This window comes from Macrobrachium nipponense, chromosome 6 (assembly GCF_015104395.2).
Source record: "Macrobrachium nipponense isolate FS-2020 chromosome 6, ASM1510439v2, whole genome shotgun sequence".
NCBI classification, from domain to species: Eukaryota; Metazoa; Arthropoda; class Malacostraca; order Decapoda; family Palaemonidae; genus Macrobrachium; species Macrobrachium nipponense.
Genome location: NC_061108.1, coordinates 127,986,315 through 128,010,088, shown reverse-complemented (window position 1 = coordinate 128,010,088; position 23,774 = coordinate 127,986,315). Strand labels below are relative to the sequence as shown.

The 23,774-nt window shown below is 38.3% G+C and overlaps 1 protein-coding gene across 2 annotated transcripts in view; it reads right to left on the bottom strand.

Annotated features, from left to right (window-relative positions):
• Positions 1-1,047: 1,047 nt before the first annotated feature.
• Positions 1,048-23,774, bottom strand: part of LOC135216169 (guanine nucleotide exchange protein SMCR8-like) — a gene marked incomplete in the record, with an annotated part of 42,931 nt that continues 20,204 nt past the window's right edge. For both annotated transcript variants that reach the window (XM_064251292.1, XM_064251293.1), the window contains 7 exon segments: positions 1,048-4,142; positions 6,754-6,862; positions 8,108-8,294; positions 9,395-9,604; positions 21,194-21,872; positions 22,228-22,378; positions 23,378-23,628. In XM_064251292.1, the coding sequence (XP_064107362.1) occupies positions 3,837-4,142; positions 6,754-6,862; positions 8,108-8,294; positions 9,395-9,604; positions 21,194-21,872; positions 22,228-22,378; positions 23,378-23,628 (1,893 nt within the window).

Below are 23,774 nucleotides of genomic sequence, written 5' to 3'. Positions count from 1 at the left end.
TCTGGTTGACTTGGAGGCAAGTTTTTACATTAGCTATATCTCTATGTTCCATTGTATGTACGTATGTGACGAGTTTCCCTACAAATGTCTTCAACTGGATCTTTTTCTTTTTAACAAAGGTTGTGTCAGTATTTTTTTTTTCTATTTATTTCTCATGGTTAGTGAAACACTGATTTACTGTCTGACCACTTTCTTGAACATTAACCTATTTTAGTTGTTTAGCAATTATTCTGATACAGTACTAATTACTAATCAGGCCAACTTTAACAGATTCACTTTAAGTTGGGGGTTCTATCTTCAATCTTTATTTGGGATTCAAGACTTTATAGTGACAAGCATGTATAGAAAGTCAAGATATCAAGAAATTTTTGCTTTTTTTTTTTTTTTTTTTTTTTTTCACTAACCTCATCACCAGCCTCCTGTCTCACTGATTTCATCCAAGGAGGTCTGGGTCTTCCAGCTCTTCTTGTGTCCACAGCACTCAGCTGACACTACCATATATACTGTACTATTTGACCACCCCTGGTCAAATAGTACAGTATATATGGTATCTCTTTTTTTTGTCATCAGAGTATCTGTAATTCCTTGTATGGTATCATTCCTGTCTATTCAACCATTTAAGTCATAATACTCTTGAAATATAATTGTCAAATTAACAAAATCTTTTGGATAGTTCCACTGACAGAGAAATGTTGAAAAACATATCAAGGAACACAAATGAGCTGCCAATGTAAATGACATTGCTGGATTCCGACCAAAGAATGAATTCCAACAACAGTAAATTGTATTTTAATACCTGCACCTATATAGAGAATAAAACTGCTGTTTAAATGCTGTTAATATATTTTCTCTTTGCAGAAGCATGAACAGTTGTTGACCTCTACTAACTCTGAAGAGAAACGAGTCACAAGGTGAGAAAATTCAATATTAGATTAATTCATATGATGAAGCCATCCTTTTCAACAGCATAACACTAATCTATAATAACAATATAACAGTCAAAAAAAGAACGATCACATTCTGGCAAATGCAGGAAACAAAAAGACCTTTCTCATGTAGAAGTTTATTTGCACATTACAAAAGCTCTTTAGCTTTCATCACAAATGGAAATGATCATATGTGCCTTTCTTGCACAAATACATACAGGCAGTCCCCAGTTATCAGTGGGGGTTCCGTTCCCGGGGGTGTGCTGATAAGCAAAAACTGCCATTAACCGAATCTCCGTGATTTATGATGCCATAATGGTATAGGCATCCATGTACATTTACTTTTAAGATACTGTACTACCAAATGTTTTCTCCTGGGTCAGTATTGGAATTGCCGGGTAAATGATACCAGTCATACCCAGAATTCATATTAGCCTCTCTACCCATATTCAACACCTAGGTTTCCAATAAGAACAATGCTACACAAATTTGGCACAAGGTATTAAAGGTTTTGTTGCCAACCTCTGTGGGTACTGAATTAATTAATGTTCCTTCCACAACTCTGCACTTTTCATACTGTTAATTTTCAAAAGCAATGTACTGGTATCAAAGCTATTCTGAGACATTTTTCCCAACAAGATCTACAAAAGCATTTTCTATGTTCTAAGAGAAATTTATATAAATTTGTGCCTGTTTCTAGGATACAGTGAAAGAAAGGATAAAATTTTCACAGTTTAAAATGTATACCCCCGGGTTTTGTATTTCAGCATTACAATTTGTAGATTTTTGTTCGAGGACTTTATGAAAAGGCAATTTTATGATGGTTTACTCTTCTGAAATCCAACAAATATTCCTAACTCACTTTATTGCAAAGTCCAGCAATCAAAGTGGAAATTCAGGAAAAATTGCTTACAATAGGAGCCAGTGAAGTGACTAAATTCATGCATACTCCTGTAAAAGGGAAATATTATATATAACAAAAATACGTATATCAGTGATACAAGGCTTCTAATTCTATGGTAAAGGGATGCAGGATGCTGAGAGGACTACATACAATTTATAAACATTAGAACTTTTGTACTAGAGTGAACCTGGACTTAACTTTTGTTATCAAGCCCAGCTTCTAGAGGAAGAGTCTGGTCTTGTGCCCTACTATGATGTAATTCTACTTGAACTTATACTAGACCAAACTCATTCTTTTTCAAGTAATTTCAAATAAATTTGGAAAGAAATGAATTGCAAAAGCTATCACCAGAATGTGATGTTCAAAAAGACCCTTTAAATAAGCAATATTACAGGGAAAACATTAACAATGCAGGAAATAAAAGGACATTTGCAGTGGAACAAATTAAGAAATTATGAAAATACTGTTGGACTAAGATACTCATCCTTTTTCCGAGTGCTATGAATGCTCCACCTGAAAACCCCAAACCCTTCATTTGACAAAAAAAAAATTCATGATGTTTTTTGTCAAATTACTTAGCTTCCAAATATACATGGCCTAAAAATACAGGGTATAAAACAAGTAAACTCTGGTAAATGTTATAACTTGTTTTCACTTATGCATTGAAAAAAAAGGTATATAATTAAGACTCTCAACAAATCTGTATCATAACAGTGACTCCAATGAATAATAGGTGATATTATGTACATTATGGCCTCACTGAAATCATAAAAGGGATTTTGACGTAGGAAAAATCTATTTCTGGGCGAGGAAGCCGTGTCGCCCAGTAGGACACATTTCACGGAGCGACACGGCTGAGCCCAGAAATACTAGTATATAAATGCAATATACATGACTTTCAAACCTTTATTCAAGTTGTGTGGAAAAACTTAAGAATACAATAGTTACAAAAATCACCCTATCTGCTTAACTCTGAAGCCATTCACTTCACTAATTCCTATGGGTGACCTTTTGAAGATGTCCGCATAGTGTACAGTATGACTGATTTGACAAATCATAAGCTTACAAAAACAATCAGTAACATCTCTCCCACTCCAGCACAATCTCCATGTAATTCAATGCAATAGTTGCTCCTTTATATTTTAAGTTTTAATTTAGCTAATCTTTTGAATTATAAATAGTGACTCCAAATATAGTATGTACACTGGTTTATGGGCAAAAATACTGTAGCCGCAAGCTAGACATCCTTAAAAATTATAAAATTGAAATAGGTCATCTTTTCCAGTGGGAATCAGTAAGTTTATAGTCTAATCTAGAGCTAATGAAGTTCTTGGCATATAAAAATATTAAAAATAATGTACTGGAGCTCTTCACCTATAAAAATTGTAGTAAAATTAAGAGCAAAATTTTACATCATCTGACAAACCTAACATATGGTAACATTTAAAAATCTGAAAACAGATTTGAAATTAAAAAAAGTTCTTAAGGTAAAGCTAATTGAAGTAACTTAAAAATACAATGCTTTGGTCTTTGGCTCAATTTCTTTGAAAACACAGTACAAGAATAGCCTGACTGAGATTCATATACACACTATATGAACTTCTTTAACTGAGACTTAGGAGGTAGTATTACACTGTCATTTACTAGCTTTTGTTCCATATTGTAAAGCACCACAAAGGGTAAGAGTATTTAGTACTACTTGTATTCTAGTACAAAATATTTTTCCTAAGCTATACAGAACACTTACTTGTAATTCAGATTGGAAAATATATTATCGCTAGGCATATGAGAGCTATGTTACCCCTAAAAAATATATCTCCTTTACTAATGGAATTTAAATTGAAATACTGTACATAAAATATCATCCCTAATCTGCTAAAAGATGGGAGTTCCTGATATGTGATGAATATTGGTACTCTACAGTGTAAAAAACTAATTAAGTACTTCATATTACAATAAAATTTAATGAGCTCAATCAGAAATCCCTCTCATACAAATACACAATGTCACAAATTTGTTTTGATTTGATTTTGCACAATGGTGCACAAGTTATCTACTATGTCCCAGTCACCCTTTGCCACTCCTATGCCTTTCAGGATTTCTTTGGTGCTGCGATTTGTAGTTAGCTGAAGGTGGTAGAGCAAATAGATTTTGAGCCCTAATGATATGGTTATGGCTTGCAATGATGTCTGAAGAGCAGAATTTGAGCTGAATAGCCTGCGAACATACTGTTCAACTCCTCGCACTAGGGTTCCACTGTAAGCTACGCCAGAGATGTGACCAGTTTCGATGTTCAGAACAGTGACCTGATTCTGAAATAAATCGGTACATCTATGACAGCACATTTCTGTCAAAATATATCTCAAATGGAATACAACTTGGATGCAGCACAAGTCCTCCAAAGCCTTATCATTCATCCAACTGAACTTTAACATTTGTATGGCAACTTAAGAATAAATTTTAACTTAATATTAGCACTTCTAAACTTTTAGTAGGTAATACTTGTTTCATCACAAACCCATTAGTAGATCTACATATCCTCTTTTTGCATCTACAAAATTTTCAAGACATTCTATCCAAAGGAAAAAAAAAAAAAAACTCCTACTCCAGGTATGCACCATTCATACATTCCTTCAGGTTCCTGTTGACAAACTGGATCACCTCCTGCAAGTCTACTGACTGGCTGCAATCTAGTGTTTTCCTCAGATTTCAAACTGATTCTGGATTGCCTTTTTCATCATGCTTTAATAGAAATTATTTTCTATTCTTCACATCATCACTCAGTTAAAAATTTTGATGCTGTGAGAATTTCTCTTCCTTTCTTACTTTAAATCTTCAGCTCAAAGTCAATCTGCAGAGCGAGACAATTAACGGGAGATGGCGATAAAATAGAGGGAACCGAAAATAAAATCGATACACCTGAATTCAGGAGATGTCAGCAGAGAGCAGGAGTGAATTTGCTCCTCACTTAAACATCAGGAGGTCAGAAGAGTCCACAACTGTACTAACCAAACTATTTCATACTCTAGTTATAGCCCAAATAGAACTCATAGCAAGCTCAGTACTATTAAACCTAATACCAGAAAACAACAAATTTGTAACACAATACCAGTTAAGGGTTTTCATTACTGGTTTGGAAAAAGTAAAGTTTCCTTGTTCTGTGCCAGTTTCTGCACTGTTGTAAGAGTTCTGGACTTTCTCTCAACAATCAGCTCTGTTCAGAAGTTGTTCTGTGCTTATTCTTTGTATTCTGTTGTTGGTAATTTGCACATGATTGTTGTCTTATCTTACTCCTCAGATATTGCTGCTTCTCAAGTACAAACCTCTTCTAGTTAGCCTTCCCTCATCCCCCATCAACGTATCTGCTCTTGTACACCAATGCTTATGCCTCTTGACAGGCTGGGGCACTCACCTTTCAGACATGATAATCAACACAACGAGAAGACAAAAACAAACCTTCATATTGCAAGTATGAAACTTTTCAACTAGCCTTTTATGGTAGGACAACTTTTCAGGCTTGACAAGGGGTCATACATTAGCCTTTATGTCGATCAATTTAACAAGACCCCCAAGTCACCCTTTTTCTAAAAAAAGCTTTCAAAAGGTACATCCCTGTCTTCAGTTCTGCTGAAACCCATTTGCTAATAGTACTTGTCTGACATCTTCCCAATTTCTCATTGCCCCATCTCTAAGTCTGCCATATCCTGCTGGTTTCAAGAAGCTATGAAAAAGCCTATTCTTCTGTTCAAAAGTTCATGGACTTTATGTTTTGGTTGATTAAACCTTACTCAAACAAGTCTTCAGTCCAAGTTAAATGAAACAAGTCTTCAGTCCAAGTTAAATGTTAATCAAGTTGTAGATATCAGTCCACCTTCTCTTGCCATAGGGATGTCCTCTACATTTTTCCTTGATCCAGTGTTGGACAGGTATCCTACTTTTAACCTCGCTATCTTTTTGTAATCATTTCACCATATAATCAAACACAGACCATTTACTAATATTAGACTATATGCGCTTCTCACTTGGGTATTTGGGTTTGACTTACATCCTTTCTTGGTCAATGGTTAACTTACCATGAAAGCAGGATCAAACATTACCTAAACCATGAGCAATCCTACATAGTCAAGTAGGTTCACAGTACTGCAGATTTAGGTACAATACCTTTATACAGTGATCTACTTCAACATCACTTCTGGCAAAGCAGATAATCAGCTAGGTACAAGAAAGGTTTGGCTATTGTACAGATATGTACATCATTTTCAGACGAAATTATTAGGTTTGTAATATAAACTATTGCTAAATATAGGCCAAAGCAGACTCATCAAAAGCATAATTTCATAATCAACGGAACAGCGGCAGGTATGGTGCTTTAGCATAATATCTAATGAAATGAGAAACAACCTTGTTTGTTTTGAGAAGCCTCCAAGAGAAAAATTAAATAAGATGGTCTGTATGTGTGAAGACGACATTTTTTTTAAAAATCCAATCTTTGCAATAAGCTTATCATTCCTTCCTTCCCTTTTTCCTTTACTTGTTTTCTTCAAGACTGAGACAGAATAAGGAAGAAGCAGTCCAGAATTTGAAATGAATAAACTATACTGCCAGTTTTTCTGAGAAAACATGAAATATACAAATCATTCTATATTTTCCATTTGAAACACGAATTTCTTTTACTTTTAGTGAAGAAGTATTTCAAACAAGACATATTTACAAATGAAATTATGAGAATAATTTGATGGTTTTCAACAGAAAAAAGAAAGATAACCATATCAAAAAATTAGAATGCAAATTGAAGCTAATATTTTAATGACTAGTATTTCATTCTTGTCATTTCTTCCTTAAATAAAAAAATACTTTACCTTTGGAGCTTTTTGTTTACTTTGGAGTACCAGCGATAAATAACACTAAGTCAAGGGTACTTACCAAAGTAGCATTTGACATTAGGTCCTGTACATGAAGACGTTCTGGAATACAAACACCCATGACTTGGAATTGTTTAACATGATGATTTGTAATAGTGCCTGTGTGCCATCTGAAATACACAAGAAACAATAATTAGGATAAAAGAATAATAATGAGACTGATGACTTGACGACAGTACAGTAAGGCTCTAAAATACTAACTTCACTACACAAAAGAAACACTTGAAAAGCAAAAGACATTATTTTGAAACATCCAGTACTTCTCAATCATTTCCTTAACTACAGAGGTTAGTTCTATCCATGAAATTCAGACCACAAAACAAATGTATTTTTAGTTATTAGTAATAACACAGTTGACAATCCTTTTTTTCTTTAAAATTTATCCGCTACTGCTACTACTAATACTATTATTATTTCTATTTCTATTATTATTAACCAAGCTGCAACTATAGTTAAGAAAGTCAAATGCTGCACGTCAATAAGCTCCAATAGAAAAAGCAGCCCCGTGCAAAATAAACATATCAGTAGAGAATAGGCTGGATCCAACTTCTATGAAACTGTTTGAAAATGAATCTTACAAAAGAAAGATTGAGGTTGTTAGAATTAGTAACTACATATCAAGTACTATGTAGAGAATGGCATAGTCTTGTTACATTTGAGTGCACCAAGACTATGCCAAAGTGTGAAATAACTTAGATCTAATCCTTCAACTTTATTGAATGAATCTATTTAACATTACCTTCTTATTAATTTTCAAACCTAACATAATCAGACATAATATTTAATGAACAATGCATTTTGATAAATGAACATAAGTACGTATGAGTACTTACCAAATACCCAAGTGGATATAAGCATACAAGCACAGACATACAGGCCTTCCTCATGTCTAAGCTTATACCTATCACATGATCAGCTGATGTGAGGGAGGACAAGGATGAGGGAAATTTCCTAGGTCTAGGTTTAAAAATGAATCAATGGTTGACAAGTACCTGGGTATGTTTTAATCTTAAATTACCATATGAAAACAAGTAATATTCAAACTCCTATTTTGGCAAAAGAAAAAGTCAAGAGTTGTCAAGTTCAAGTCCAGATTTCCAAGCACTGCCTGAGTACCTAGATATTTTTGACACTTTGTACTCTTCTTCTTCCCAGCTTTAACCCATTTTTATATGAGGTCACTTTGTACTCATCTCTCTAAATATGATGCAATTAAGACTATAAAAACTAAACTATTAAAAAGTATTAGAAACTAATCTAAGTGTGGATAAAAAGCCCACTAAGTGTGATTATATTTTACTGCAGAATTGGTTAGTTGTTTCATTCGGCTATTTCATAATAATAATAATAATAACCTTAGAACTGGTAATTGTTGTGAAGCTGAGCGAGGTAGGAGAGTTGACAGGGCTCTTACATACAGCATCACCAAGGGTTTGTAACTGTCTGCTGCAGCTAATACAATGGGCCGTCCAGACAATAGGGCATGAACTAAGCAGTGAGATACTCCACAAAACTGCTGTATTAGTCCAGATAATCGGCATGCTGGAAAATGTAAAACAGTAAATTAACACTTCACTAATTTCCAAACAATGCTGTACAATTTTATATTAACTACATATATAAAGGAAAATGCGAGTTTTTCTACAGAAACTCATTTTCTGTCAAGCATACATTTGTTGTTTCCACATCCATACACAGAGAAGCCCTTGTAGTAGTCAGTTCTGAGCACTTGAGGGATGGTGGCTGGCCTAAAACAGACCACTCTGAGGTAAAGATACTTCCTGGATGCTGGATGGAAATTAATTTGAAAGTGGGGACCCTTTAGATGTACAGATGCTAGGAAATTCCTTCGAAGATGAGCCAGTAGATCAATGGCAGAGTCTCCACATTAATAGGGGTCACTTTTGGGGGTAACTTGGAGACACTGGGTCAGTATACTTAAATCTATGATGGAGCACCAACTGCCAGACACCCTGGTTATTATTATAAAGGATTAGTTTATCCAGACCTCTGAGCCTAATAAAGGCTCTTCTTGGGCTGGTAATGACACAAACTCCTTCAACTCTTGTGCCATTCACCAATGCCTCTCTTTAGTCCTCCTCTTCCAACAAATCTTCCACAACTCACTTGATCAACAGCATCTCTCCATTTGCACCATTTATTCTGAGATCCATTTATTCATTAAACTTCCCTTCAGTTTTTACTTGCATTTTCCTCTATATTTTTACTACTGGCCTTCCCTAGCCATCCTATATACCTGCACATGATCTCTTCTATCATGCAACTGCACCTCAAACAATCCCATTTTTTCCTTCAATGAGCCTTTTATCTCCTCAATCCATAATGGGATTCATTAGAATGAAAACAAACAAAACTTTGAAATGTGAAAGAGTACCCATATTGTATATTTTTTCATCTGTGTTAACAAACCATCTCTGCTATGAACCATCTCATAATTATAATTTATGATTATGCAATATTTATTACCTATATCCATAATCAAGATTACCGTTTTACCATGCCTTTATGTATTCTAAAATTGTTTCAGAAGTCTACTGCTCTACATAGAGAAATAATGCTTTTGTATAACTATAATAAATAAACTGATTTCCCTTCTCTAAATATTCAACAATAATTTTTACCTTGACTAGTTAACATTCTGTCATCAATGTTAACACGGGGTTGAACCTCTTCCCCTAAGGCAAAAGCTACTCCTGCCTGTACCAATTCCTCTTCTTCAATTCCTTCAAAGTGACCCCAGTCATACTGTGGATTTGATGACCAGCTACTACTGCTGCTGTTGCTGCCACGCGGAACTAAACTTGGTCGCTTTTCACCATTGTTTACGCCATCTGAAAATTATGGGCATGATCTCTGCTTTATTCAATAGGAACTCCTATGAAGAAAGATGACAAAATATCTGTATGAAATTAACAATTTCATGCAGAGATTAGCAAAATGTTATTGTTATAATACAATTAAGTTTGTTCATACTTACCTGGCAGATATATATATAGCTGTATTTTCTGAAGTCCGACAGAATTTAAAAATTCGCGGCACACGCAGTGGGCGGCCAGGTGGTGTAGTATTATTATTTGTGGTAGGTCCTAGATATCAAACTATTTCTTTATGTTGTTTTCTAATGTTAATGTTTTGTAGCATGATTGTCATAACTTATGTGCTTGTGTTCATGTGTGCATGAATATTGATAGTTATTGTCTGTTTTTCTGTTACAGATGTGGTAGTTTGGTAATGTGTTGAATAAAGCTTGGAATCTGTCCACCGCCCACAAGGGTGGTTTACTTTCATTACAATTTATTCAACACACTACCTATCATGGCCAAGCTGCTGAAGCCGTCCAGACTGGACACAGATCCCAGCTCGCCCACTGCAGCCAAAGAGTGGAAGCACTGGCATAAAACATTCACCAACTTCATAGAAGAAAGTGGAGATGCTGCACCAGACAAGTTGAGGGCATTAGTGAATTGTGTGTCCCCGAGTGTGTATGAACTCATTGAAGACTGTAGTACTTTTGAGTGCAATCGCCACTTTTGAGAGTGCAATCGCCAAACTGGAGAGTGCTTATGTCAAGTTGCCGAAATGAAGTTTTTGCTAGGCATGTTTTGGCGACGAACAAAAAAAAAGACGACAGCAGTCAGGAGAATCCCTTGATGAATTTCTGAGGGAGCTACATAAGCTAAGCAAGGATTGTAACTTCCAGGCAGTCACAGCTGAGCAATATCGGCAGGAGCTAGTACGTGATGCATTTATCAATGGTATTGCCTCAGCATTTATTCGTCAGCGCCTACTAGAAAATAAGTCACTGAACCTGGAGGCTGCACACAGTCAAGCTTGTACGTTGGATCTTGCCCAGCGTAGTGCCGACGCGTATGCATCTCCACCCATTCCTCATACTGCTGCTTTAGTTCCAGAGTGGCAGGCACAGCCCGAGGTGACCAGCAGCAGCAGCCAACAAAAGAAGAAGCAGAAAGAAGTTCACCTGGAGATTCAGCTGTTGCTGCTGCTTACTTATCTAAGAGGAAATGCTATTTTTGTGGTAATGCACTCCACAGTACAGGTAGAGTGAGTTGTCCTGCACGTACTGTTAAATGTAACAAATGTGGTAAAACAGGTCATTTTGCAAAAGTCTGTAAATCAATGGCTTCAGGTAGTACTACTGCTGCATTGTATAATCCCACTTTGTTACAAACTAGCTTTTTGCCCACAGTATCCAAAGAATCTTTCACATGCAGCTACAAACATTACTGTAAATGGCCATTCATTGAAGGCACTAATTGATTCTTGTAGTTCAGATAGTTTTATACGTGAGGAAGTAGCACAGAAACTAAATTGACAATAGTTCCTGTAGGTACAGCAGTCTCAATGGCATCAAAATCTTTAAATGCTAGTTCCCCTGGGTTTGTTACAGCAGACTTAGTGCACCTTGATCAGAGATATCCTTGTATCCAGCTCGGGGTCCTGAAGGATTTATGTTGTGATGTTATCTTAGGTTATGACTTTCAAAAGCAACACCAGAGCGTAACTTTTCAATATGGAGGGAATAAACCAAGTTTAAAGATAACTGGAGCCAAACCTGTCTGTGTATTAGGCAAACAGCTGATATCGATGAACCGTCATTGTTTCCAAACTTGCCTCAACAGTGTAAACCCATTGCAGTTAAATCTAGACGCTATAGCCAGGATGACCAGCTGTTTGTAAAAGACCAGATATCACATTTACTATCTGAAGGTATCATTGAGCCAAGTATATCCCCTTGGAGAGCCCACAGGTTTTGTAGTAAGTCAAAGGATTTCAACTTTTGGCAGGCACAAAAGAGACTTTGCATTGATTATTCCCAGACCATTAACCAATACACAGAACTAGATGCATACCCCCTCCCAAGGATAGAGGATATGGTGCATGACCTTGCAAAATATAAGGTGTTCTCCACATTTGACTTAAAGAGTGCATATCACCAAATCAGCATTAAAGAGAGTGAGAGGAAGTACACTGCTTTTGAGGGTGCAGGGAAATTGTTTCAGTTTTGTAGGATTCCATTTGGTGTCACGAATGGTGTAGCTGCTTTCCAAAGAGCTATGGATAAACTAGTTGAAGATGAGAACCTCAAAGATACTTTTCCATATCTAGATAATATTACTGTAGGTGGATTAACTCAGTCGAACATGATGAAAACGTTCAAAGTTCTGGATGTGGTTCAGAAACGGAAGATCACCCTAAATGAAGTGAAATCGGTTCGTGTCTGTTCCTACAATCAATGTTCTAGGGTATTGTGTCGGTAATAATGTGATAAAGCCTGACCCTGACAGATTACGTCCCCTTCAAGAATTACCGCCTCCCACAAATATGGGGTCTCTGCGAAGAGCTCAAGGGTTGTTTGCATATTATGCCAAATGGATCCCTCGTTTTTCTGATATGATTCATCCCTTAGTGAACACAAAAACTTTTCCACTGAGTGAGCCAGCACTAGCTGCTTTTAACTCCTTAAAAACTAACAACTTATGGATGTTTCACTACGGTCTGTGGATGAGAGCCTTCCCTTTGTTGTGGAGTGTGATGCTTCGGAAGTTGCTGTTTCAGCAGTCTTTAAACCAGGGTGACCGGCCGGCGGTAGCTTTCATGTCAAGAACGCTCCAGGGTAGTGAGTTGCATTTATCCAGCAGTGGAAAAGGAGGCTACCGCTATTATTGAAGCTGTTCGCAAGTGGAGCCATTTCTTAGCAAGAAACGACATTTTACTCTGATTACTGATCAGCGATCCGTGATGTTCATGTTAGACAGCAGGAAGAGAACTAAAATAAAGAAATCACAAGAATACAAGGTGGAGGTTGGAGCTGGCATCGTACAGCTATACCATACAGTATCGTCCTGGGAAACAGAATATTGCACCGGACACCCTGACTCGTGCCTATTGTTGTTCTATTTCTTTAATGTCGAATCTCACTGACATCCACGAGAACCTCTGCCATCCTGGGGTCACTCGTTTTTTGCACTTGTGCGATCTAAAAACCTCCCCTTTTCAACAGATGACGTGAAAAGAGTGTGTGCTTCCTGTAAAATCTGTGCACGACAAAAAACCGCAATTCCATCATCCAGGAAAAGGAGTCCTCATAAAGGCCACCAGCCAATGGAACGTCTTAGTATTGATTTCAAGGGGCCTCTGCCCTCTACCACGAACAACAAGTACATTCTTACGGTTATTGACGAGTATTCACGTTTCCCCTTTGTGTTTCCCTGTCCAAATCATGCATTCTAAAACAGTGATCAAATGTCTTGAATCTATCTTTAGCCTTTGTGGAATGCCTAGTTTATTCATTCAGATCAAGGTCCTTCTTTCATGTCCCAGGAAACTGAAAATGTACCTTTCTCAGAAACCAGGGGGTTGCTTTTTGCAACAAGCAAAACAACACCTTCTTCTTCCTTATTCTTTTATCCGAATCCGGACGAACGGCCAGGTTGAGAGATACAATGGTATATTTGGAAATCTATTCTTTTAATACTTGAAACTCGTAACTTGAAGACTCAACACTGGGCGGAGATAGTACTTTCCTGAGGTTTTGCATTCAGTTAGGTCGCTCTTATGTACAGCAACCAATGAAACCCCTCATGAACGTTTCTTTAGGTTTCAGCGACGCTCTAGTCTTGGAAATACATTACATTCATCATGGCTTTTGACTCCTGGACCCGTACTATTGCGACGACATGTTTAGTCTAGCAAACATGAACCCGTTAACTGATCAGGTTCAACTCATGAATGCAACCCAATGTATGCAAATGTCAAATATCCAGACGGAAGAGAATCAACTGTGTCTACTCGTGACTTAGCTCCAAGTCCTGAGGGTGCAATGATTCCTGTACACCAGGTTGAATCGTTAAGAGAGATGGAGTCCCCAAATACACCTGGAGTGCAGGATGCACAAACTCATGTTACAAACCTGAAGTGCAGGATGCACAAACTCATGACAAGTTCAAACAAAATAATGATAGCCGTGATTCTCATGTGCCCATGAGCCCACTGAGCTAAGAAGATCCACTCGTGTGTCAAGACTCCTGATCGCTACGGATGGGATTAAACCAATACATTTGTTTAGTTTAACAGTGAAATTTTCTAGGAGGGGAGAATGTTAAAGTAATTATTAATTTTGTTGGTAGGTCCTAGATAATCAAACTAGTTTTCTTTAATGTTTGTTTTCTAATGTTAATGTTTTTGTAGCATGATTTTGTCATAACTTATGTGCTTGTTGTGTTCATTGTGTGCATGAATATTGATAGTTTATTGTCTGTTTTTCTGTTACAGATGTGGTAGTTTGGTAATGTGTTGAATAAAGCTTGGAATCTGTCACCAAGTGTTTACTTTCATTACAGGTGGTAGTACCCATTCCCGCCGCTGGGAGGCGGATATCAGGAACTATTCCCATTTTCTATTCATATTTTATCAGTGCCACTGTCTCCTGAGGGGAGGTGGGTGGGCACTTTAATTATATATATCTGCCAGGTAAGTATGAACAAACTTAATTGTATTATAACAATAACATTTTGTTCATGAAACTTACCTGACAGATATATATATAGCTGAATCCCACCTTCGGATGGGTGGGAAGAGACAGAATAGGATTTTTTGGGAAACTAAATTAAGTAGATGATATACATCTTGGTTCCTGACCTGTTAGCATAGCCAACTTCGTGATTACTGTCACCAAAGTCTGCTTCTGCGTTACTAGAGTTGCCAGCGAGGTAGAGACCTGTAATGCTGGTGCGCTCTAGATGATCTGTCAACGGGGGCGTGACCACAACGTGACTAGACCATATGACCATACTTCTGAGGGCACCGAAGCTAAAACCACCACCTGACCTAACCTATCAAAGTTAGTTCCATAACTTCTAGGCTAAAGAAAAGGAACGCGCCTCAAGCGACCAAACCCTTCAAAGTTAAAAGCACACCTATCCCTTTTCTATAGGATAGGATTCGTGTTGCTTCCTGCACCCAATAATATATCTACGGATATGTATGGTCCTAGCGACTTACGGATCTGAAATGTCGTCTTCACATCCCGTCGGGAGTGTGAAGCGACACAGAGTTGCTTCGCTAAAGCGTGGCACTCAGGATGTTACTGAGTGTCATGCTCTGTTGAAATGCTTCGAGGCCGCGCCCTCACCTCTTGAGCATTCATATTAAGAAAAAATCTCAAATCTTTATGCAAACATAATGAATGAGACCTCTTAAAAGAACTCCTTGGCTATAATGCCAGGGTGTTCTTGGACATGAACCAGTCTGGTCTTTTTACGGAACACCGCAGATTGTCGGGAGTGTGAAGCGAACCCAGAGTTGCTTCGCTAAAGCGTGGGCACTCAGGATGTTACTGAGTGTCCCATGCTCTGTTGAAATGCTTCCGAGGCCGCGCCCTCTCACCTCTTGAGCATTGATATTAAGAAAAAATCTCAAATCTTTTTATGCAAACATAATGAATGAGACCTCTTAAAAGAACTCCTTGGCTATAATGCCAGGGTGGTTCTTGGACATGAACCAGTCTGGTCTTTTTTACGGAACACCGCAGATTGTCCGTTGACCTTGACTTCTATAGTTTTATCAAGATAAAACTTGAGAGACCCTACAGGGCACAGGACTCTCTAATGCCCTTGCCCAATAATTTGTGCCATACCCTTGGTCTCCAAGCCTCCGGGTCAAGGGTTAGACAGGTTTTCGTTCTTATCAAGAACGGAAGGCTTAGAGGACAGACCGCATTATGTCCTTTAAAGCCAAAACCTCTGATGATGGCTAAAACCTCACTAACCCTCCTTGCCGTGGCTAGAGCGGTTAGAATATTAGCCTTTCGAACCTATCCTTTCGAAATGCTTTTGGCATCAGAAACTCAGACTACGTCTAAGTACCATGCCGGAACCTTTGATCCAGAGAATTTCAAGATCTCCACAGACCTCAAAGATCGTGAAGCTTTGTTGTTTGACAGAACCGAATCTCTGAGCCTAGAGGCCGTCAACAACATATTTGCATATTCTACAATAGTTAGGACTTCTATCTTATCTCATACTTCATACAGAAAGATAGAACCATAACGAAATTCACAGAGGTAGAGGTGTAGAAACAGTCATTTCCCTTCACTATCTCCAGAAACGGCCCCCTCCGATTGAAAACTGAAAATAGGCAGCACTGCTTTGCCTTGGCCAAGAGACTGCCATTAATCTTGAAGATCTTATCGCTTCTCGATAGTCTGAACGCCTTCAGACTCAGAGAGGAGAGATATTAGATACTTCACTAAGTGACGATGTTAGATTACACCGATTCTCTCGGGAAGGGTCTTTGGACAATTCTCTGAATACCTGACCTCTGTGAATCCAAACCTCTTAGAGGCCAACATGTGGCGACTAAAGCTAATCCTCTAGGATCATGAATAAGGGAACAACTTAAGAGGAAGCTCCTTCGTCTTCAATATTACGAAAAACGTAACGAAAGGACGCCCTCAGTCTCTCCTCACTTTCGACATACTTCTAAGTGAGGATTACTCAGACGTCAGTAGTTGTTGCCTTCGATCGAGAAGACCCGCACGGACGTGCACTAGTTTAACGAACCTCTTGAGGATCGTTACGTTCCGTGCCCAAGCCCATAACCAATTCTCTCTTCTCGAGCTATGTGAGAGCTGAGAAATTATCCGAGATGATTTGGGCCACTCGATCCAAACCCACCCTTCGAGGAACTGGAGAGCCGACCAATTTGGCTTCCAATTCTTTCAGACAATGTGCCAGAACATCTGTTCTCTGTTCGGATGTCTGGCACCCTCTCGCTATCACCCGAGGTGATCCTCAAGCCGTTGAGAGAAAATTAGAATTACAAGATCTTTGATTTTATTCCAATTTCATCGTGAGGAAAATTTGTAGAGGTCTGAATTGCTGTTTATTCAGGGAAAACAAGCTTCTCCAGCGAGGAAATGGTCCCCAGCAAACTCATCCATTCCCTCACTCAGCCTGCTTCCTTCCCTAAATAAGGCTGCGCTTTGCATAAGCAGGAGAGCATTATTATAGTGCTATGCCGCGGTAGATTCGTACAGAATGTTACCCGTGCGGTAAAACCCGCACCTAACCAAGTATAAGAGATATCTTGTTGAAATTTTCTAAAGTAAACGGCAGGTATGATCATTCAAGATTACTAGAAATTTCCTCAACCCGAGGCTAAAATCCTATGATTGTAGGGCAGAGAGACGGTTTATTCAGCCATTCCGCAAGGGGAGAGAGACGTAACCAACCGCGCATGACACCGAGCTAGCCGGTATCTGCGTAGATCACAGTAACAGCAGCCTTGATCATCGTCTCGCACTATGTGCCTGAGTTGCCAGCTACTCCTTTTACGAAGGATAGGTATGAAATTATCGAGCAAAGGAAACTCTCAAGCAGGCATATTTAAACGAAACAAAATTCGCTAAATACAGAAGCTGAGTTGGTGTTGCAGTTCAATTAGAATACTTCTCGTCTAAGTCGCAATCCGTAGAATAAACTAGGATATGCGCCTACCCCTCGGACAATTCAACTGCTTAGTAGAATCATGTCGCGAGGTTAATATACATAGTATATTTATAGTATTCTGAACAACGATCTCCATCCTAAATTCTTTCCTTCAAGAAAACAAAATAAGGATTGGAGATCGACCCACTTTCGATCTCTATCAAAAAGAGTGAAGGAGAAGTCTTCCTCGAAGGAAATGCTTCAATGGTGAAGAATACTATCTGCCTGAGTTTGCCAGCTACTCCCTTTACGAAGAATAGGTATGATTTATCGAGCAAAAGGGACAAACTCTCAAGCAGGGGCCCTATTTAAACGAAAACAGAATTCGCTAGAAAACAGGAAGCTGAGTTGGTGTTGTCCGTAACAATACCTGAAGAGTTGTTCTTACTCCGAAAACTCTTGGAAGGTTGAAGGGAGAGTCAAATAAATACATTAGAACAACAGTTCTTTCGGCTTCTATCCGCAGAGGTAAATACGATATGCGTATATGACTTGAACCCATGCGTTAGCAAAATGACGCAAAGATAAACTACGTAAGTATCGTAGTAATTTGAACATCGAATTCTCTACTACATCTTTCCTCGACGAGGAAGAGAGAAAGAAAGGAAAACGACTGTCCACGTTCTAATGAACGAGACTTTTAAAAGAACTCCTTGACTCTTTGCCAAGACTCTTTTCCAAGAAAAGGGAGTAATATTCGAATAGAGATCATCAAAGAGAGAACCGAGGATCGAAAAAAAAAAAACCGTTCAATGGTTTCTTATGATATTGACAAAAAGACTTCCTGGATAGTCTACAAGTCTTTCTCTTTAACCCCGGATGAGCCTCTGAAAATGAATGAGAGCTCTTCCGAAATTTGTTAATGAGTTTATCCGCTTAAACGATAAAAACAAAACGTTAAAATCAATGTCAATGAGAACTACCCCATTTTATGAGGAGTCCCCCACTTAAATGACAATGGGGAAACGTCCTGACTTGACAAACTATTAGCACTTTGCTAATAGGGGAAAACCCTTTAACATGACCGAAAGCACCCAGGAATCCGAGTATATAATCTCCCGATTCTCAAAGAAATCGATGAAGAGGAAAGAGGGATCGAAGAAAAAATTCGGGTATGTCTCTCCGCTAACTCCGAATCCTTTTAAAAATTTCTGTAAAGAAATGTCCTCAACAGCAAATAAGACGCCTTCAACAAGTCTTTTCTCTCGCAAAGCGTCCTGCCGAGCTTCCACCGAAGCGTCCTGGCGAATGTCCAAAACAAAAGCGTCCTGCTGAGCGTCCTCAAAAGCGTGCTGGAAAGCGTCCTGCTGAGCGTCCCTCAAAAGCGTCCTGCCGAGGCGTCCTCAAAAGCGTCCTGCTTAAGCGGTCCTGGGAAAGCGTCCTGCTGAGCGTCCTCAAAAAACGTCCTGCTTTAGCTACGTAGCCGTGTCTGAGCAGAGAACACCAAGTCTTCTGAACGACGTTTCAGAGAGGAACTCGTTGAGCGCCTTGATGCATGCAAGGCCCGCCAAGAGGCTCCTGAAGAGTGTGAACACTAAAGGAAGACGTATGGCTTTCGTCTTCCGCAAGGTGCTTGCCGAGCGTCCTGGAGAATGTCTCTACTTATAGGACGTCGAGCACCTCCAAAAGCTTCCTCACATCTAAATTGCCCTTCTTATGCCGACCAGAGACATAAGTTGTTTGACTGTGCAAAGCAGCTTGCCGGCCGTCAAACTTATCAGCTTGCTTTTTCGAAGTAAAGCGAACGTTACATAACGTATACGGAGCGCCATGAGGAGAGGAGACGAATACTGAGTTGCTCCTCCAAAAGGTGGAATCAAGAATGTCCTTGATTACCAAATTCTTTTGGAATGCTAGCGAGGTTGAAACAGCTCTAACTTCATGAGCGTTCAATCGCAGGAGGGCTCAAATCACTCTTCTGGCAAGATGAAAGATGAACCTCCTTAATAATGTATAAATGATGTATACATGAGCGTTCACTCGCAGGAGGCTCAAATCACTCTTCTGGCAAGATGAAATGAGCCTCCTTAATAATGTATAAATGAATGTATACATGAGCGGTCACGCAGGAGGCTCAAATCACTCTTCTGGCAGGATGAATGACCTCCTTAATAATGTATAACTGATATATACATGAGTCATCGCAGGAGCTCAAATCACTCTTCTGGCAAGATGAATGAGCCTCCTTAAATGTCCCTTAGGAAAAGAGCCAGTGCTTCTTCTAAAAGGGAAAATGTGGGTCTTTACTCTTTCATCCTCTCGTGACGAGAGAGAGGACGTGAAGCGTCCTCTTCTCTAAAGCTTCTTTAGGGGGCGCGAGTCCTTCCGAGAACTCCAACCCCTGTGTGGGGAGGACGCCTCGGAGGACAAGAAGCAATCCTTCAAGATTCGTGCACGTGCACGATCTTTAGGCAGGCCTGGGAAGCGTCAACAGGTTCTGCCGAAGGGACGCCAGATCGGTGGGGAGCCCCCGTAACCCTCTTGCGGCTTTCGACATGCCCTCTCCCTGAGTCATGGGAGTCCGACAGAGGTCCAGGCCTAGAGGCATTATGGGGCCGATCTGACGCCCCCTCCACAACACAAGGGGCACTACACTTCACAACACTGATTGGAGAGCGAGCACTTTAGTCTAAGATTACTTGATGTAATCCTCTAGCAGACACTTCTTCTAGGCCCGTAAGCCATACCACAGGGTTAGGCAAAATAAAATCTACAGGAGGTTAGAAGGTTCATTATTTCTAACTTCTGTTTACTGTGGAGGAAAACTCCTGATTCTAACACGCTCTAAAATGCGTAAATGAATCCTCCTTCTTCCGTAATCAGTCACACATTACACTAATTACCTTATGCAAAGAAAACATGTAAACGTCATATATACTACGCGAGTGTCTACCGAAAGTTCCGGTATCCTCACCTTAGTATGCAGACAACAAAGTCTGAAACTAGGCTAACTAGCTTCAGACATCAAATGCAATGAAAAAATTTACGATAGCGTAAGCCTAGCCACAAATCCAAGTTAATAATCGAAAGAATAATTAGGATACTTAAGTGGCTAATGAAGTTTTTTCAAAATCCTAGGCGGAGGTCTGTAAACAGTCGTTTACCGACCGGCGACAGAAAAAAATATGAATAGAAAATGGGAATAGTTCCTGATATCCGCCTCCCAGCGGCGGGAATGGGTACTACCACCTGGCCGCCCACTGCGTGTGCCGCGAATTTTTAAATTCTGTCGGACTTCAGAAAATACAGCTATATATATATCTGTCAGGTAAGTTTCATGAACAAAACAAAATTTCAAATCAGAAATGAGTACGTAATGGGTGACACATATAAAACAGTTACTGTGTACTCTATTAGTAATATAATATTGGTAATGTGATATTGGTAATGCAAGAGGCATCTAAAACAGTACTGTATACTCTATTGGTCATATAGGTGTCAGTGGGCATGTGATACAGAATGAATTACTAGGCTAGTCACACAGACAGAAATTGGGAAGAATGAGTTGTTTCATTGTATGATTATAAAAGTTTGGATACAATCTTTAAAAAGGTTCAAATTACAGTATGTATTGGAAATAAATGATGCAACAAAAGGATGAAAGGTGACTCATATACTGGCAACAAAAGGGGCACATAAGCTATAATACCCTGCATTGCAAAATTCATTTCATCTCTCATCATAAATGCAATACTATAAGTGGTTCTAAACATCTGTACATTATTTTCCCCAAATCATTATACTTTGGAATATGTACAACAAACTTCTACTTGGATTAGTGCATATAGCCAATCTTTACTCTGAATAAGCAATTTGAAATGAACCTACTAAATTACAACGAAAATGCTATGACGACAAAAAAACTAAAATGATACAAATTGTAATGAAGAAATTCAAATGACATAACCTTACCATAGCTATCTTCAGTTGTCTCCTGAAAATCACTATCACCTGAAATTCTCCTATTTTCCGAAGACAAAGCTGAATTTGAATTGTCTTGAGATACTGAGTCAGATTCCTCTTCCCCATTATCCCTTTTTACTGGGAAAACCTGCAAACAATCAACAGCTTCTGATATGTCTGGACCTTCTTTTGGTATTTCAATGGCATCAGCATATTCAGAATCTGGAGTGGAAAGCTGGGAAGGTCCAGAAGTTAAGAGGTTGACAAAGTGATCATCATAACACAATGATGAATACGGGTTTGGTTTGGGCGATATGGGATTGTTATTACTTTTCATCACATTGATTGTCGGAATGTTACCAATAAAAAGGGATCCTAAAGGATTGTCATAGATCTGACTGTCTAAATCCTCAAAAATCAGAGTCAACACACTCTTCTTGTATTTTTCATGAATTGAACGCAGCTTCAAAAGGCAGCCAACATAACCCATTCCACACAACATTTGGACAGATCGCATCACACTGAAGTTTCTCTTCATAAGGGATAAGATGCATATGGATGGTTTTGCATTTTCTTCAGGCTTCTCCAGCATTAGTAGTTTATGCATAGCTTTAAAGAGAGGCGACTGTGGTTTTGAACAGATCTCGGTACACAAACGGTTCAGATCTTCCTCGATTTCCTTTTTGTCCTGTAAATTAAGAGAAAATTAGTCATGGAAACTTATCAAATAGCTATACATATGCGTAACAAAAAAATTTTTACTGAATACCCCAGTTACTGTAACTGTCAACCTAGAGAATACATTTGTAACCAAGAGCTGAATGCCAATGCCCTACAATCTATACAGTAACTTTAAAAAATACTAAAAATAGAAAAGGTTAAGCTACAGTACACACACAATATTATCACTGAACACTTAACAAATGCTAAAAAATAAAGTAACTGTACACAGCAAACAAGTAATAAAAAAAAAAAATTACGACTCAAGGATTAACTCTGTATAAAGAGCACTCAACTCTAGTAATGGAATTTGCTTAACTAACCAAATGCGGTTTTATAATATCTAAGATGTGTTGACATTCCATCAACTGCAATGCTACAGCTTCAAGAGTTGTGTGTTTAAGCAATGATTCTTCATCATCATCTTCGTCAATAGTGTTGTATGCAGGTACATCAGCTAACATGGTCTTAAATCTGGAAATATTCATCTTATGAATATAACAAAAACTGGATTAAACATCAGTGCAATTATTAACCATTAAAACAAAGGCAAATGACTTCCACCTACGCTTAAATGACGAAAGATTTAATCATCATTTCTGATCAAAATTATTTAACATAACAGCATATAAAATGGTTTTAATAGTAATGCCGACTTTAAAAACTGCCAGAATACAAATTCCAATTCAATACTTAATTTCTAGACTTGTTGGTAGTCATGACTTGTGATACATAAGTGAATAGAAAAATAACCTAGGTGTGCTATAATTTTGCAACTGTGAGGTCGGTTGTGGGATTTTGTAGTGGAGTCTGTATCATAAGAAGTGCTGAAATTGCTCTAAAAATATAATAATACTGAAAATTGCTCTTACATCTTGGCAGCTTTTTGCTCACCATTAATCTTCACTTCAGTAGTTCTAAGACTTCCTTGAGACTCATTATTCCTTACATAAGAGCTCCATAAAGTCAGGTGCAAATCTAATTAAAGTTTTTCCTTAAAGACAGAGTACATATACCCCTCAGCTTAACCTTCCTCTTTTATCCAGGCATAGGGTCAACACAACGATACAAACTTCCATAGCAGTTATTTCTGTTTATAAAACAGAATAAAACAATTTCCAGTAATCAAATAACACAGCTCTTTCTTCAAACTTTACTTTCCATCAACTCCATTGCAAGGTTGGCATCTTCCATTAATTTAACATATATTACTTTGGTCATTGCAAATGAACTTTTGAAGTCAAGAGTCTACTGATTATACCATTAAAAAACCATTAAAAAAACACTTGTTTCTATAAATATCCATTAATTTACATTTGCCTGCAGGATGAAGTAACAGGCTTGTCAATGAAAATATACATTCTAGTTTAAAAACTTAAATTGTGAGCCCTCCTTGTTCTAAGCATAATGCTCATTTCAGTCTCTACACCATTAAAAATCTATAGAATTAACATTAAATCAATAAATACTTACACATTACTGGCACTTCTGTTCATCAAATCTCCACTATCACATGCATCATAGTCTCCAGAAGACAAACACGAATATCCTGGGCTAACTCGAACATGACTTGAGTCATTATCATTAACTCGAATGTGACTTGAGTCATTGTCAAAGTCTCTGAAGCTAATTTTTTTGTGGTAAGATGATTTTTCCAATTTCAAACCATCTTCCAATCCTATATCATCTAAAGTGACCCCTTTGGCCATAACATCAGAAGACTGCTGCAAAGAGCAAAGAAATCATAAATGTCATTCGATGGCTGCTTTTGTGTGGAAAGAAGATAATTGAAAAAGTGTACAGAAAATAAATATGTCATTAAGATACTTGTAGTGCAGAGCTGACACATAAAATGATATTGTAATGATAC